Here is an 18,188-nt window from a genome sequence, read left to right as displayed (position 1 = left end):
GACAATGAGGAGAAAATTTGAATATTTCAGATTTCATATAATAAAATAAAACATTAATTGTGAGTGATGTCATCAGTTTCCTCATTTACATACCAACCGGGAAGTGCTTATAACTATTTTGTGAAATTAAAAAGCGAAACTTTGAAATATCATAACTTTCTTATTTTACATCCAATTTTGATGAAATTTTCAGTGTTATGCTTGTTGGATTTTTCTCTTTTTATTCAGATCAGCTTTTTGCTGGGGTGGACAATTAAACCCTCAGAACATGTGAGTTTGAGTAAAAGCAGAAAAAATCAAAGAATAGGATCAACAAAGGTTTGAGTAACTTTAGACAAACAATAAGAAAGTTGTGTGCATTAGAATGTTGAGAACATTGATCACAGATCTTGGTCGCATTGCCAATTGGAGGATATATCTAGTGTTAGTGATCTCAATATTCTAATGCTCCTAACTTTTTTATGATGTATTCAATATTTCTCAAACCTTTTTTTAATCCATTTCTTTGATTTTTCTCTTTTATATATAATTCAACTGGTTTCAATGGTTCCATTCTCCTTTAACTCTTCATGCGTTCACCTGTAAACCCCCTGTGTGTTGCATTATTTTAGCAGTGATCCCCTCTACGCAGTATAATACACTCTGTTATTTAGAGTGCCATAACTTTTTATCTGATCATTTTGAAAGAAAATGTTGTGTAGCAAACTTGCTTTCTTATCGTATATAAATTCATTGGATTAATTAGGAAAAATGTATAGTAAATTACATTTCCTAAATGCTTTCTCCTAATATTTCCACAAAATTAAGCCCCCCTTTTACTTTGGTTCTTGTGTTAGTGGCATGATTTTTATTTTTCCACTTGGACTGTTCATTACATAAGATTTGTATTGATACCAAAATCATGATAATCTGATAAAAAATAGCCCATATATAGTGGAAAATAAAAGAGAGTAAATTTTTGCCTGATCAAGGTCACTCCATTGAAAGGGTCTCATTCACATTCGTGCCATGAGTCACAGACTCCTAACAATAAACCTGGCCATGGTATTGTTTGTGAGGAGGGTTTTATTGATTTTCTCCTCTCCTTTTTCAATGAACTTCCTGGCTGTGATCAGGATGTATTGATTTTTTGGGAAAACTCAACGATTCTGTAATTTGTAAACTGCGATAATCCGTCGAACGCTAAACTCTTGTCGCACGAGCGATTGATCGGTACACGTACGGTATACAAAAACGCCAGGCTATACATTGTAGCTAGGCACGATCGGGGGCATCCAATTGTTCGAAAAACAATGGGACAGGGGACGTCTATGGGAAATGTGTGGTTGTGCAAAAATGCGAACGAAACACAATTTAGCCAAAATTCATAAATGTATCATTACTTCTACTTTTACTGATTAAACTTAATTAATTTTGCCTTGTTTATGATCAGAATTATGTCTGAAACAATTTCCATTGAAAAAACAATAAAAAACAAAAAGTAAAAAAACAAAGAAATACATAAGAAATTCATAAAACAATAAAATACATAAGAAATTTATTTCCAAACCAAAGTTTTTTTGTATTACGATTGTTAAGAATGCTACAAAGAAAATTTTTACCAAAAATTAGCATTCTAGGAGCTTTATTTAGTGAATTAGAGCAAAAAGTATGATTTATGCATAAATTAGCATAATTAATTCATATAAAATAAAATCTCATTATTTTGGAAAATTTTACCATACAGCCTTGTAGATTACATCGCACACTACCAGCGTGCAAATTTTTGCGTCGCTCGCGCGATCGGCAGCCGAGATCTTAAGGGGGGGCCATAATGGTTCCCCCCCAGGAATGACAAGAATTAAAATACCCCGGGAGATTTAGGGTTAAAGAATTGTTTTTAATATAAAAATACTCTAAAAGTATAATTGCTCAATTTTTTTTTAACATCAAAGTGTAATGTGATCCCTCTCTTTATATCTAATAAATATGGCATCAATAGGTAAAGGCAATTATTGAAATATATTCATTTTGATTCATATTTAGTTATTTAACCCTAACTAGGCCTGGCTTTATTTGCTGTTCTGTGGCCGGAGGGGGGGGTTGATTCAACCCCCCCTGAGATCTCGGCCACCGATCGCGTGAGCGCCGCAAAAATTTGCACGCTGGTAGTGTGCGATGTAATCTAAAAGGCTGTGTGATAAAATTTCCAAAATAATGAAATTATATTTTATGAATTAATTATGATAATTTATGCATAAATCATACTTTTTGCTCTAATTCACTAAATAAAGCTCTTAGAATGCTAATTTTTTGTGAAAATATTCTTTGTAGCATTCTTAACAATCGCAATTGAAAAAACTTTGGAAATCAATTTCTTATGTATTTTAATGTTTAATGAATTTCTTATGTATTTCTTTGTTCTTCAACCTTTTGCGTATCCGGGTGTTGTAAATTTGGTATCAAAACATGCGTGAGACTTAAAAGTATAAACTCTGTGAGTGGCGTGGTCAAAAAATTTCGCGTGGCAGAATGATCACAGAAAATGTTGGGGGGTTGATTCACCCCCCTTCCCACCCATTTTAGGGTTAAATTTATCAAAGTTGCAGAGATAGTCTTCAATCAAGACACAACTACAAATAGATTGGAAGATAAATGCCATATCTAATTCATCTTGTTTAGTGTATCCATTTAAAGGATAAATCTTTTTTCTCTATACACAAGAAATGAACTTAATAAAAAAATCTTACCAAGTCCTTTGCATGAATGACCATAATGAAGAGCGCCCCCTGTCTGTACTGAATGGCAAGTTTGACCTGACCTCCGACCTGACCTCCTTTGGTATGGATCACACTCTCTTCTTCCTCTTCATTCGTGCTCGCTGTTATTCAAATTAGAAATTGATATCTGATTAGATTGGTTATATACCAGCTTGGCGTTGATGCAGCAGATAGCTGCTTTGCTGAGTTCCTACTGGAGTTACCTCAACAGAAACAGAATGCAGGTAACTCTGCCTAAGTTGAATCTCTTGGGATCAGAGAAATCTGTTCGACAAAATACGACTTAAAAGAGGTATTATAACACATGTTTTGAATAATTTGGTCTGATGAAGAATTGCTTTGACTTTGGTGATTATTCGACTTATGGAAGGTCGACTTCAGCAGAGCTACCTGTGTAGCCAAGTATTTGGCTCGCATTTACTATTTGTTATCAAATTCGTGAAATGGATTTGTCCAATTTTTTTTTCGCTACTTGTTCATTGAAATGATTTAAAATAACTTATCATATCACATAATATTTGCACTGCACCTCTGCCTGTCATCCGACCCTAGTAACACTGGACAATGGTAAAAAGTTCATTGACCTCTCACCTTTGACCTTGTCACTTGTTGCTTGACCAGCATCTTTCTCATCCCTCAAGGATGGATGAAAGAACGTGTAGACCAAATCACACTGCATGGTAGAAAAAAAATCAATAAAATTTATTTTATAACTCATGCGTTCATTAAAACACAGAATCCTCAGACTCTTGATACATACATGTAATGTACACATGTGTATTGAATAGTGCAATATATCATGTACAGTTGTAGGAAATGTTGTGTCACCTGCTTTAAACCTACAAGTTATCAGGTAAGGTGGTGGGGGTTACCTCCCTCCCTGCCAACCTCCTTCCTTCCTTCCTACCTTCCTTCCTTCCTTCTTTCTTTTTTATTTCTTTCTTTGTTCTTTCTTTCTGCCTTCCTTCCTTCCTTCCTTTCTTTCTGCCTCTTTCTTTCTTTCTTCTTTCTTTTTTCTTTCTTTCTTTGTTCTTTCTTTCTGCCTTCCTTCCTTCCTTCCTTTCTTTCTGCCTCTTTCTTTCTCCCTATTTACTGCCTATGTCTCTGCTTCCCCCTTTTTTATCTCTCTCTCCTCATTAAATACATACTTCTGAAGAGATAAGGACACCAGGGTCCCGTAACACAAAGGTTAGCAATTGATCATAGACATGATTCTTATGATTGATTGAACACTGTCATCAATCGTAAAGACATTCTTCTACGATAATCGCTAAGCTTTGTGTTAATGGTCGCCGGATAGGCATTTCGTGGATGTAAAATAAGAAATGTGAATTGTCAAGCACCTTCTGCTGGTTTCTTGTTTTTTCATACGGTCAAACGGTTGACAAAAATGGCCAAACGGTTTTGCTTAATAGTGATTATTTTAACTCTTTGCCCACCATGTACACAAACAGTGTGTACACATCCGACTCAAGATCTGAATAATAATAATAATAATTGGCATTTATATAGCACTTTATCAATCTATGACTGTTCAAATCGCTTCACAATTATCATTACCCGGTCACTGGATTCATAGCATTTCGAGCAGCCTGTACGGTGCACACTTGCTAAACCAACCACAATGACGGTTGTTTCCTACCGGAAAATGAAACTCACCTGGGACACTTCTGGAGGCATGGTGAAGAGCCACCTGAGGTATCGTTCCAGCTCCTTCTTCCTGCGTTCGGCGACCTGCTTGACATGCGTCCTTCCGACCCTTCTATGGGATAGAAGAGGAGGCAGCCCATGCTGGGGGTAAAGGAGACCAAGCTTGTCGTGGAGCTCTTCAAACTCGCTGTATCGACGGAAGATGAAAGTGGGGACGGTTGAACCAACTCGCAGAAGCCTTACGATGTATACCTACAGACAGATGAAAGACATATTTGGTTTTATCATATCAAATATTGTCACTTGGTTCAGATTTTACAGTTGACACTGCCGCAGTCACCACCATTGGAAAAGCAGGCGAGACAAAAACAATAAAATACATAAGAAATTAGTAATTTTTTTGCAACTTTTTTGTAGATACGTACATGTATGTGTTAGTTACTTGTTACTTGTCGCAATAATCCCAAAACGCAGCTCCTTGGAAGCTATACTGGGATGTCAATAATGTCATGTGCCAATGGAGGTGACAAGGTGCAGGATTTGGGTTGGCTCACATATATACAATAAAAATGAGCATGCAGGGGTGCGAGTAAAAACATGCATTGGTCCATTTATAGCATGTGGGACCCAACAGGAGGCTTGTAAGGAATGTAATAATTGATATTTTTCTCACAAATTAAGCATTCTAGTACAAGTAACTATACAAAGTGACTTAAAGGCAAAAACACATTTAGGAAAAATTTCATACACTCATTTGCATAATTAATTAATTAAAAATATAACCAATTAACTTTTCAAAAATATTACTGTATAGTCTCGTCAGCGACTATACAGACCAGTTAAATTAGGGTTAAAGCGTAGTATGTGCTTTTCCAAGCTAAGCAAATATCTCAAAATTAATTTTTGGTGACTTAGTGTTGGTTTAGGAATGACTGAAGGTCTAGATGATATACTCACATAATACTTTTCGGTCTCGTATCTCTTCTGTATACCAAAGACTGAAGCCTCTTGGATTTTCCCATCAGTGGCAAGACTGTCAATCAAAAGAGAAACAAAGGAACATTCACATTGGTTTATTTTTTTATTGGTCTAATTTTACCAATAACCAACTGGTCTACTATCATTTGGTCTACCATCGGTTCGTCCACTATCCACAAGGTCTAAATGCCATTTCGTCCACTCACCATTTCCTCTAATAACCCATTGGACCAATAGCCATTTTGGTCATTTTATGGGTTCTATTCAAAATCTTTTGAGATCATTACTACATCTGGCATTTCTCTTTAAGGGGGTGTTGAAAGAAAATATTTGTAAAAATATTGTTGTACTCAGGCATGATATTCTTCTCTGAAATAGAATCTGAAAAATAGCAAAGGGTCGCTAAGCCACCGCCGAAGTCTAAGGCGCCCCAGTCGGTGTTACAAGCTCTTGAATAGCAAATAAATCGAAAGTGATTTTTTAAGGGGAGTCTGTATGATAGTTTTATCATTTGACTTAAGAAAAACATTAAAAAACAGCAAAAGAATGTTCTTGCGCAAAGGAATTCACATACAAAAATAAATTAAATTTAAAAAAATTTAATATTTTTTTTTATCTGAAAAAAAGTTTTCAAAAAAATTTAAATCCGACTTTCATCGGGAGAACTTCATGCCTGGTTGTAATTTTACAATTGATAGATCAATTTTAACCATAGCAAATCAGATTATACACTGCTTGTGCCGAGAAGCAGATTAGCAATCGATCACAAAAAATTGCAATTAATTTCAAGACATGTGATTGATTTAGGGACCAAAAATAGACCTGCAATTGATCGCAAGTTTCTTGCAACGCCCCATTAGTCACGCTTAACTCTTGGTGAAACACCCTCGGGATCTATAGCATGCTTACGTGTATCTCTTTGGTGCGAAGGACAGTTCTGTGCTACTGGACGCTGAGAAACTCATCTGAGCCAAGTTATGAAAGAAGAAGTTGATCTGAGTCGACTTGGCTCCAAGACTTGCTTCTATCATCCTAAAACCACAAGGAATTTAAAATAAAAATTAGATAAATTACATTTAAGCAACTTTCAAGAACAACACACAGAGCTGCAAACCTTAAATGTGAAAATATCCTATTTATTACTCATTTCTTTTTATCCCATTTTTCAAGCCTATCCAGGCCGGGGTATTTTGGGAGTTCCTATGGCAGGGGGGGCCTCCCAGGCCCCCCCTAAGATCTCGGCCGTCGACCGCGCGATCGCGCCGAAAATTGGCACGCGGGTTGCCTGGGGCATAATCTACAAGATTGTATAGTAATTTATTTCATGCAAATCGCTATTAAGTGATTATGCTAATTTATGCGTAATTAGTATGCGAAATCATACTTTTTCCTCTAACTCCCTTAATAAAGCTCCAAATGTACTAATTTTTGGTATAGAAACTCTTTGTGGTGTCCTTAGCAAGTGTACATGAAAAAAATTGTGATATCAAATCATTTTCTTATGTATTATATTGTTTTTTGCAATTTCTTATGTATTTCTTTGTTTTTTGGACCTTTTGTTTTTCATTGTTTTTTCAATGAAATTTGTTGGGGACTCTTCTGTGATCATCAAAAGCATAAAATTATTACATATAGACTAGCAAAACTAAAAATAATCATACATTTATGAATTTTGGTTGAAAACACAATTTGCATTGACTTTGTACACAAAATCACGTTTTTGAGCAATTTTCGGTCTGACATGCACTTACATAATGTTGCGTAATTTCGGAACCACGTACCCGGGTGACGCAAAATTGGTCTCAAAAGTTGCGCAAGACTTGAAAGTAAAAAGTCAGCACAGCGAAAATATCGCGCGATTCGTTGAGGGGGGGGGGCCTCCGAGGCCCCCCCCCCCCCGGCCTAGATAGGGTTAAGCCTAAAATCCTATTTTTCTTGAAGATTTAGACAAACATACCAAAAATCATCATTCTTATAAGTTTCAAATATTCTATCTTTAGGGGGAAAATCCTATTTAGTCTCACTTTTCCCTTAAAAATCCTACTAAATAGAAATTTAAAAAAATGGAACAAGGTTATGTAAAATTCCAATGTCTACTTTCATCCGGGGGCACATCATTAATTCAAATTCATCACTAGCCACACATGCCTGCAGCAAGTATATCCTGCTTTTGGGGTTTGTTTTGCAGTAACAGGAAGAAGAATCAACTTTTCTTTGGGGTGGACTTGACCAATAAGGGAGGGTTAAGATAGGCATGTCTGTTACCTTGTAAACATAGCAGTAGCTTCAACATCGCTGGCCTGTGGCTTGAGAGCATTCTGGACATACTTCAGGTCTTCAGCCTTAGACAACTGGGAGATACCAGTATTCAGCATCTACAAGGACAAGAATAAAATGTTATAATACATCCTAATAAAGGGGAAGTCCAGGTGTGTTTTTCATAAAACTGTTTATAACTTAAGAGTGACTGTAAGAACGGCTGGTGAACATTTCTTACACACTAAGTAATCACCAATGAACATATTAATTACCACAAGGATCACCAGTCATTCTTAAAGTCACTCTTAACTTACAAACAACTTTATGAAACAGCCACCTGGCTGAAAATAATATTTTTAATTAAAGAAAAATTCACAGAGCATGTCACAGGAAATTTCACCAATATGTGATGACAAATTACAAAATTATTGAATTTGACAATTTAGCAAATGTTGTGAAAACAGCTAAATGCATCCGATCAGGAAAGACTACATGGTATATTGCAAAACCACTACACTCTTTCTCTGTTACCATGGAAACCTTCAGAAGTTACAACAAACTATCCATCACTATCATAATCATTTAACCCTGGGGGGTGTTTCACAAAGCTTTAAGTATGACATAGAGTCACACTTACATCCCGAGTTGCGTACAGCATAAAAAGCTTGCCTGCATTGGTCAGATCGTGTCATGAGGATGCACACTCATGCGTATCTATCAATAACATCGCACATAGCATATCATGTACGCGTCGGCATTTAAGTGCGACTTAAGTCTTACTTAAATCTTTATAAAACATCCCCCTGAAAGTGTAAAGTACTTACCAAGCCAAAGAGATTAAAGAAGAGGTTAGCATGCCTCCTGACGAGATTAAACCCTTCACAACAAAGGTCAATAAACTCTTGGAATCGACTGCTTGACTTCTCTCCTCCGTTAATGACATACGCCATGTCAGAGGTCAATACGAATGGCGTTCGGTCTCTATGGCAACCAAATAAAAATAATTGAGAAGTTGAAACATGGCATTTTCAAAATTAGAATATTCAAGGCCCTTACTTTGGGAATTGGAATTCATCATTGCAAAATTGTAATTAACTTTTGAACTTTATTCATAATTTCATCGAGTGTAAAGAGCAACAGGAATCCTTTCAAACAGTAAAATAAGTACTGGGTTTGCACAATTGCAAAGGGGACAGATTCTGCAACATAATAAATCTCACTGAAACTAAGGAATGGCTTATATTAGGAACCTGCATAGTCTACATGATTTTGTACGAGGGTACAATTGAAACCATAAAGTTTGTGAATTTGGGCTTCATGATTTCATCCATACACACCTCTTGACGTTGCCAAACATCTGGGCATTCCCAAGGAATTTACCAAAGTCCACATGGAACATGTGACCAGTCTTTGTGACCATGATGTTGTCGTTATGACGATCACCGATGCCGAGAACGTAGGTAGCGACACAGTACCCAGCACAGGAGTAGGTGAAGTTCTCCACGGCCTGAGAAAGAAAAGAATCCACAAGTGACATTTCTGTGTACTTAGAAAAAAAATTCTTGCAATTGTGAATCAGAATATATTACCACCATCATCATCATCAACATCAACATCACCACCACCACCATTAACATCATCATAATCATCATCCCCATCATCAACATCATCACCATTATCAACATCATCACCATCATCATTATCAACATCATCACCATCACCATCATCATCATCACCACCATGATCATGTTCATCATCATCATCATTATCACCATCATCATCATCATCATCATCACCATCATCAACATCATCATCACCATCAACATCATCACCATCATCATCTCTATCATTTTCGTCATAATCGCTTATCATCACTATCATCATTATCATCATCATCGCCATGATCATGTTCATCATCATCATCATTATCACCACCACCATCATCATCATCATCATCATCATCATCACCACCACCACCATCATCATTATCATCATCATCATCATCACCATCATCATCATCACCACCATCATCATCAGTATCATCATCATCATCATCATCACCATCATCATCATCATCATCATCATCACCACCATCATCATCATTATCATCATCATCATCATCACCATCATCATCATCATCATCACCATCATCATCACCATTATCCTCATCAACGTAATCACCATCACTATCATCATAATCTTGATTCTTACTTTCTGATAGTTGAGTTCCGTTGGGTTATGTTTCTGGAGCCATTCTGCTAGGACCTTGTCCTTGAAGGATCCGGTCACCCCATGCTCCACCTGTATCTTCCGCAGGGTTTCCGATTCAGGAACCAACTCCACAAGACCTAGAGGGCGTATACAAAGTGAGAAGCTTGCTTTGAAACTAAACTTTAAAGAATAGTTGCAATGAGTAATACTTTATCGAAAATCCTTAAAATCAAGATAATAAAGCTCTGACATTGTTAAAACAGGCCAAAGATTGTGAAATAATGAAAATAAAAATAATCTGGTTACTTATAATTAGCTTAAGACATACGTTGTTTGTATCTAAACGCTTTGAGATTTATTATTACCCCGGTCATCGAGGTTATCAGTCATTGCCACACAAATATGTGCACATCATCCACTCCCTGGGTAGTACATGTATTCCAGCCAGTCGCATTATGAGGCGCACATAATACTGGACAAGGTAGAAAGACTTTCACATCCTAGCAGGTTACCATTTAGCACCCAGGTGGAGAGTGGCAAAGTGTGAATTAACGCCTTACCAAAGGACGCTAGGCTGCAGTGGGATTTGAACACACAAGCCTCTGATGACATGGCAAAAGTCAGTACCACTAGACCACAGCTCTTCCAATGTAGTAAAAATCTTGAGTAGAAAATACATACTTAAACTCTAATTTAAGAGCATTTTACAAATAATGAATTTTTTTAGTGCAATGGACGGAATACTTCATGAGGTGAAAGATGAAATGATCCATTCACCGAATGAAGTATTCTGTCCATTGCACAAATGAAAAAAAATCATTATTTTGTTTATTTGACACCTAAAAATTGATCTATTGTCATACTTTCTGCTGAAATTCAAGGGTAATGATACCGTCTACTCCTTACCTCTATGTGCTCCTGTCGTCATGCATCTGAACGTGACCATCCTTAGATCTAGACCATCAGCTAGCCAGAGTTTATCCATGATCCGTATCATCTGCATTGTCAACATATCTTGTCTCATATCCTCCCCGGCCTGAGCAAAAAAGAAAAGAAAAGACAAACATAAAAACATGCCCAAGCAAATACAAGAAATATCGCTCTAGACCTTATCATTACAACCTTATTTGAAAAAAAAACATACATACATACAAAATTTTAAGGGCAGCTTGAAAAGGCTGCAGTTTAAAAATATAGTAATGGTGGCAATCTCATATTGTCTCCTGATACCTGTGAAGAACTCTTTTGAGACAAAGAAGGTTGCTTTCCATGTTATAACTCTCAAATCCAGCTTATACTGAGCTGTCATCAAAATATCTAAATTTTGAGATACAAGGTTTTATCAGTGCAGCAGCAATAACATTTATATGTATAACAATAATAGTATGCAACATGTACATAGCACACTATTCAATTTAACCCCAATTTATTTTCAAAATACTTTGTAACCATGGTGGTGAAATATCCAACACATCTAAAATATGTGCCTCACATGTGTTTGATCCCAGAACAATGTGTGTAGAAGTTTCATGAGCACTGGATGAAAACTGAGGAAGTAGATGGATCTGCACGATTTGCACACTGCACACTGGTTTCTACACAAACCACTCCATACTTTGTTTACGACAGTCGTAAATCTTTATGAAATAGTCCGCTGGAAAGCCCCTATGAAAATACACACAACGGCTTTCTAGCGGGATTCAAGCTAAAAGTAGTGGCACATACTTTTGACAAGTAGCCTAATAAATCAACAAGATTTAAACCCAGTCTGCACAAACCTTAAACATGATGACTATGTCTTCTCCCATTGGATCTATATTACGGCAATGAAGCTTCAGAGGAACAGTGAAAGACGTAAAGTATGAACATGCCTAGATAAAAAACGACAAAAGAGAAAAAGAATCGTCACTTGAACGTGAAGGGTGTGAAGTATGAACATGCCTAGATGGAATAGAAGATAAAAAGAATTATATCATTTGGATTTCTAGACCAAATAGAACAGAAAAAGTATCATAATACTTGAACATGAATGATGAAAAGTGTGAACACACCTTGAGAAAAATAGAACAAAGAATCATATAACTTGAACATGGAGGATGAAAAGTATGAACACACCTAGATAAAATAGAAATGAGATATAATCATATCACATGAACACGAAACATATAAAGTATGAAAATAGCTGGATAAAATAGAAGAGAATAGGGTAACAGCCTTGATTTTAAGACTTTCTTGTGAAATAATTACTTGCTACAACTAGATTCAATAAATTTAATTAAAGGTAACTTTGAATCTATCAACAGAAGTCCAGTCTCCTATAATCATAGGGAGATTATTCCACAGAGATTGACCGAAATGGTGTGCACAGCCTCTACCCCAAAATATCTAAGAAACAATCATTAATTCCTAGATGAAAACTGTAGAGATTAGATGCAAACGTTCCAGGGACCTGTTTCATAATGCTGTTCGTAAGTTATGAATGACCATTTCTTGTGCTTAATGATATCCCTATGTAGCTCATTTTGCATCTTAAGATCACGTTTCAGTCGTGCGTAAAGTTGTGAGTAACTTTACGAACAGCTTTATGAAACACCACCCTGATAGGAAATCAAGACATACCTGTACATCAATGCCGTTGATTTCCAAGCTTGGGTTGGTTGGTAGACGAACCTTCTGTGACAGGTCCGCAGGAAGAGTTCCTAGAGCCTTGTGAAGAAGAGCCTGGATATGAAAAGGATGGTGATACAGTGTATGGACAGGGATGTTTGGAATCCAAAAAATGCACAGCAGAGAAACAAGTACATGGGTCTACAGAAAAATCTGGCATTGCTATATTAGTGTTTGGGATCAAACGGTGCAACAGAGAATTACATATATTTGTTTGTTTACATGTCCATATTCCTGACATCACAATACAGTTTATGCTGTTTTTCTCCCGTCCAACCCATTGGATTAATGCACCTCTGCAAAAGTAAACGCCATATCTTTCCCGCAAGCAACTTTTCATTACCTATCCTCATATTTCATCATAGACAAGACAATGAACTACACGGGATGACTGCTAATAAAACACATAGGCTCGTATTCTGAAGTCAGGTTTAACTTAGACCATGGTCTAACTCTGTGCCAAATTTATGGGAAGCCAAAAGTGTCAACATTTTTATTAAGTTTTAGGTTTCTTATGTTTACTGTGCTTATTCCTGATTCATCGATGGTGAAGACAATCATCTATTTATACTTCCTAGATAATTATGAATGATTTGAGAGCCAAATGACCTGAAATATATCTCTACTGTTAGTGATTTATGTAACAATTGGAGATCCATACTTAAACCACAACGTTAAACCCAAGTTTAAGTTAAACCTGACTTCAGAATACGGGCCATAAAGTACCTCTAAAGCACCATTCCTAATAAACGACATGACACAGATTATTGCCCAGATATCTAACCGAAGTTAGTTCTTAGAGTGCTTTTAATTCCTTAAAATAGCTTACCGGTCTCACTGAGTCTTTAGCGGCTTTGACCTGTTCAGCGATGTTGCTCAGATTCAGCATCAGAGCATCTTGCTTCCTGAACTGTTGACGCAGAGCTCGTCCACAGACGCTGAGTAGGGCACACAATACCATCTCAGCCCTCTGACTAAACTTATGATCATGCTTGCTATCATGAAGGTACCTACAAATAACAAATAAAAAAAGAAATATCATAGTCAAGAAGAGCCATATTTACGAGAGAAATCTACCCTCATAAACTTTTGGACTAGGGGAGAATTTCATAAACATTTTTGTCTGACAAGTTGTCAGATGTGACAACATTCCTTTCATTTTGATTGACTGAGAAGCACATTTCCTATGGTAACTGTCGGATAAAACATGTCTTGTTGGATACAAAGGCTGGAAAGTGCTTTCATGAAATGCTCCCAAGATTTGAAACATGTACATTGTATTACTACTATTACTTGAAAGGTCAGACTGATAACTTAATTCAATTTTGTACATCCAGATTTAATATCACATCATTAGGTGGAATAGTTGCGATCAAACGTAACTTCAAAATTAAATTTTAACTTGATTTTCAACAATTACCAGCACGATAGCTCAGTGGAGGCGCGATAGCTCAGTCGGTAGAGCGGGGAATTCATATTCCGGTGACCCGAGTTCGATTCCCACTTGGTGCGCTCGAGCCCTTTGGTAAGGCATTAATCCTCAGAGGACCTAAAGCCGTCAGTCCTCTGGTTGCTTGCTTACAAGCATTCATGCTTTCTTAGCAATCAGGTAAAAAATCACCACCAAATCACCAAAACATCTGTGAATGACTGCAATTCTTTCTACAACAGGCCAGAGAATGACATCTCTTTCAGCTCACATTCTGTGACACTAGTGGGGCGATGAAAGACACTTGCAATCGATCGCAAGTCAATTTTAGGTCCCAAGTCACTTCATGGCAAATTAACAATTGATTGATAATGTGCCTCTTACATCAACAAGTATGAATTGATTTGCTTTATATTTTTGTTATAGTTGATGTCATCACTTGTAAATTTGTATCTTAAATTGGCAATTGATTGCAAATATTTTTGTGCAACACCCGTTAAATGTGTGGACAATGAAATCGCTATGCTTATTACAGCAGTCACTAATCTGGGTTCCCCTACACTGTTAATAAGGGTGCTACATGTATATCTTTTCCCCGAATTATTGTGTGCAGTAAACAAGAAGAGCAATTCAGCAATTATTTTTGGTAGTCTGGTATCAGTGTACTTTCTATTTGAAATGCCAATTTTCCTACACACATTACTCCACTCTTTCCACCAAAACTTTGGGGAGAGTCCTCTTACTTGAGTTCAGGTATTGATGGTTAGTGTTTTACACTGGGCGTAATAAAAATTCAAATAAATAATACTAATAATAATTTGTTTTATATAGCGCTTTTTCCAGAGGATGCAAAAGCGCCATTCATGGCATACGACAAGTTACAGTTTACAGCTACATGTATACAAGCGTTTTTAACGATGTTTTTGAAGAGCTATACAAAAGAGATGTTTCGGAGAGAAATTTATTTATTCAACTCACCAGTAGAGGTACTGTGCTATTCGTATGCTGCTTAGAGCACGTTCAATGAGGAAACTAGCAAGGGCAGAGTCGTGATAACTCTCATATTTCAGTGCCTGTTTGAGAATGAAAAGAAAAATAGTCGAAAATAAATTGATCATCAGTCACTCCACCTCTTACATTTAGCAAAATATTCTTGACTTTAAAAATACACATCAAAAATCAATAACACTTAATTTTCTGGAAGTATTCATAATTGAGTGCATAGTTGAGGGTTTTGATTTATAACCAATTGATAATTTAATTTATTGCAGAAGAGGCTTACAGTTCACCATGTGATAAGTCCTGAAAAGGACAGATGGACAGTGGAATGAAGAGAAGTTGATGAAAAAAGAAAATATATCGGCACAACATCTCTAAGCATTTTACAGATATATTATCACCCCGGTCATCAGATCCTGGCATGCCTGCATACAATGTATGCACCTTCTCCACTCCCTGGAGAGCATTCCATTCTAGGAATACTAAATAGGCTTTCGCACCCTACCAGGTACCCATTTAACACCTGTGTGCTGGAGAGTAGCAAATTTTGGATTGATGCCCTGCCAAAAGACGCTATAGCTATGGTTGGATTCGAACACACGACCCTATGATTATAAGGCGAGAGTTAGAACCACAACACCACGACGCTTCCACATTGAGAGGAACAAGGCAGCCCAGCTAAAGCCGGGGTGATAATAGTAACAGGGCCCGCTGGGAGAACAGTTTTCAGAACTGAAGTGGCTACCCTGAGTAAATATGCTGTTATCATTATTATTAATAGCATTATTAACTTGAAAGGCAAGAAAGAGATGAGAGATATTGCTTGATTAGAGGAACTGCAGCCATTCAGGTTAATCGCTTTTTTTTTCTATTTTTTTTCTTCATCATTGAGACAATGTTTGATGTGATCAAACAAGCAAAGATAGATTATTACAATGGAGGAGGGGCAATTCCTTCAACCTGTAGCAGACAATACTTTACCTGTACAAGTTGTGGCAAGTAATCACATAGTTCATCGTCTTCCAGAGGTTGGATCCACTGAACAGCCTTTGACCTTACATGTTGATCAGCAAACCTAGATCAAATATACAGTTCAGATCATTAATTTTGAAAGACCGTTGACCTTACATGTTGATCAGCAAATCAAGGTCAAATAAATAATTTGAACAAGTGGAATGCCTCTGGCCGTCTCACCTGCATCACGCGATTCAACATAGCAGCAGTGCTGACTTTGAAAACCACTATTAACTCGCACAAGATGTTCAGTGATACTTGGTTACTCTTATTTCCACGTTTTATGAACTAGACCAATACACTTACAGAGATAGGATGGTAATTCAACAAATACCCCCAATGTGGCCAAAATTCATTGACCTCACATGACCTTTGACCTTGATCATGTGACCTGAAACTTGCACAGGATATTCAGTGACACTTGATTACTCTTATGTCCAAGTTTCAAAAGTCAGATCAATAAACATGCAAAGTTATGATGGTAATTCAACAGATACCCCCAAATCGGCCAAAGTTCATTGACCCTTGACCTTGGTCATGTGACCTAAAATGCGCACAGCATGTTCAGTGATACTTGATTACTCTTATGTCCAAGTTTCATGAACTAGACCAACATACTTTCAAAGTTATGATGGTAATTCAACAAATACCCCCAAATCGGCCAAAGTTCATTGACCCTAAATGACCTTTGACCTTGGTCATGTGACGTGAAACTCATGCAGGATGTTTGGTGATACTTAATCAATCTTATGTCCAAGTTTCATGAACTAGGTCCATATATTTTCTAAGTAATGATGACATTTCAAAAACTTAACCTCAGGTTAAGATTTTGATGTTGATTCCCCCAACATGGTCTAAGTTCATTGACCCTAAATGACCTTTGACCTTGGTCATGTGACATGAAACTCTAATAGGATGTTCAGTAATACTTGATTAACCTTATGACCAAGTTTCATGAACTAGGTCCATATACTTTCTAAGTTATGATGTCATTTCAAAAACTTAACCCTAGGTTAAGATTTGATGTTGACGCCGTCGCCGCCGTCGGAAAAGCGGCGCTTATAGTCTCACTCTGCAATGCAGGTGAGACAAAAAACCTCAACCTTACAGCAGACCTAGGTCAAATTTGAAAGAACTCTGACCTTACATGTTGATCAGCAAATCTAGGTCAAATATACAAAGGTCAATTAATCAATTTAAAAAAAAACTTTTGACACGTTGATCAGCATACCCACATGTACATGTAGGTCATACATACAAATTGATACAAAATACAAAATTATAGAAGTATTGCTCCTTGTCCATCCCTCTTTCTGTCTACCATCCAATCTCAATTTCAGTTTGAATCTGTTACTCTCATTTCTATTTCTCTCTCTTCCTTGTCTTTACATCTTTTCATCTTTTCATTTTTATTGTAATTTGGGAATATCCTCCATAAGCCCAATAAGGTTTTGGTATTCCCTCCACATTCAATTTGTAATTTGTCACATCAGAGCAAGAATGCCCTTCAATAGCAAAACATTTTCGCACACCCCATCGGAACAGAAATGCTCTTATGCAATGCCCTTGTGCATGCAGCTAAGGCTTTGTTGCACACATGCAATGCACGAAAGAATGGTGTTAAGGGCGTTCTTGCACCGACGCGACAAATTTGTAACGTACCTTGGGTGGAGAAGCTGAAGTGCGTCTAGGGGATCTAATGGAATCCATTCCTCCATAAGAGCATAGACATCAGCCAGACAGGCCCAATCCCAGCTGGGTGCTACCTGTAAGATCCTGGCTAAAGCCCAGCTGATACGGGTGCAGAAATGACGTTTGTTCCACAGGAACGTAGCGTCATCCTCCCTCAACCTGCAACAATAAGATCAGAGAAAATCTTAATTATAGAATATCCTAAAGTCCTTTAGAAGTCCAAACATTAATCCTAATTTGTACCTGTTAAAAGGTGGCCACTTTTACCCACACTCACAAGAATCGCTGTTACCCCCCCCCCCCATTCATTCTCCATTTTAACCCTCTTTGAACCATCTAGAAAAACAGAAAAAAAAAAAAAATCAAGCACATAACATTCTGTCTTCTTGCCAAATTTCTACATTATCCATTGATTTTCTAGGAATATCTTTAAAGTAAAAAGCAATAACATCTTTCAAAGAAGAAATTTTTTGGGACATGAAGTATCAAACTTCCAATGGCAACACTTTCAAAAGTTAAAGGTGTCAGAC

General features: G+C 37.0%; 1 protein-coding gene across 1 annotated transcript in view; it reads right to left on the bottom strand.

Annotated features, from left to right (window-relative positions):
• The window catches only part of LOC121421518 (phosphatidylinositol 4-phosphate 3-kinase C2 domain-containing subunit beta-like), a 68,074-nt gene that overhangs the window by 12,625 nt on the left and 37,261 nt on the right, over positions 1–18,188 (bottom strand). Inside the window, exons 14-29 of the mRNA XM_041616262.1 lie at positions 17,629–17,817; positions 15,934–16,027; positions 14,932–15,026; positions 13,354–13,534; positions 12,477–12,578; positions 11,636–11,728; positions 10,764–10,893; positions 9,858–9,994; positions 8,984–9,153; positions 8,471–8,627; positions 7,653–7,762; positions 6,297–6,419; positions 5,367–5,442; positions 4,419–4,661; positions 3,351–3,432; positions 2,730–2,860 (exon numbers count right to left, since the gene is read on the bottom strand). Coding sequence (XP_041472196.1) covers positions 2,730–2,860; positions 3,351–3,432; positions 4,419–4,661; positions 5,367–5,442; positions 6,297–6,419; positions 7,653–7,762; positions 8,471–8,627; positions 8,984–9,153; positions 9,858–9,994; positions 10,764–10,893; positions 11,636–11,728; positions 12,477–12,578; positions 13,354–13,534; positions 14,932–15,026; positions 15,934–16,027; positions 17,629–17,817 — 2,113 coding nt within the window. The remainder of the gene's footprint in view (positions 1–2,729; positions 2,861–3,350; positions 3,433–4,418; positions 4,662–5,366; positions 5,443–6,296; positions 6,420–7,652; positions 7,763–8,470; positions 8,628–8,983; positions 9,154–9,857; positions 9,995–10,763; positions 10,894–11,635; positions 11,729–12,476; positions 12,579–13,353; positions 13,535–14,931; positions 15,027–15,933; positions 16,028–17,628; positions 17,818–18,188) is intronic.

This window comes from Lytechinus variegatus, chromosome 9, assembly GCF_018143015.1.
Source record: "Lytechinus variegatus isolate NC3 chromosome 9, Lvar_3.0, whole genome shotgun sequence".
In the NCBI taxonomy this organism is placed as follows: Eukaryota; Metazoa; Echinodermata; class Echinoidea; order Temnopleuroida; family Toxopneustidae; genus Lytechinus; species Lytechinus variegatus.
This window is presented reverse-complemented; position numbering and strand designations above follow the sequence as displayed.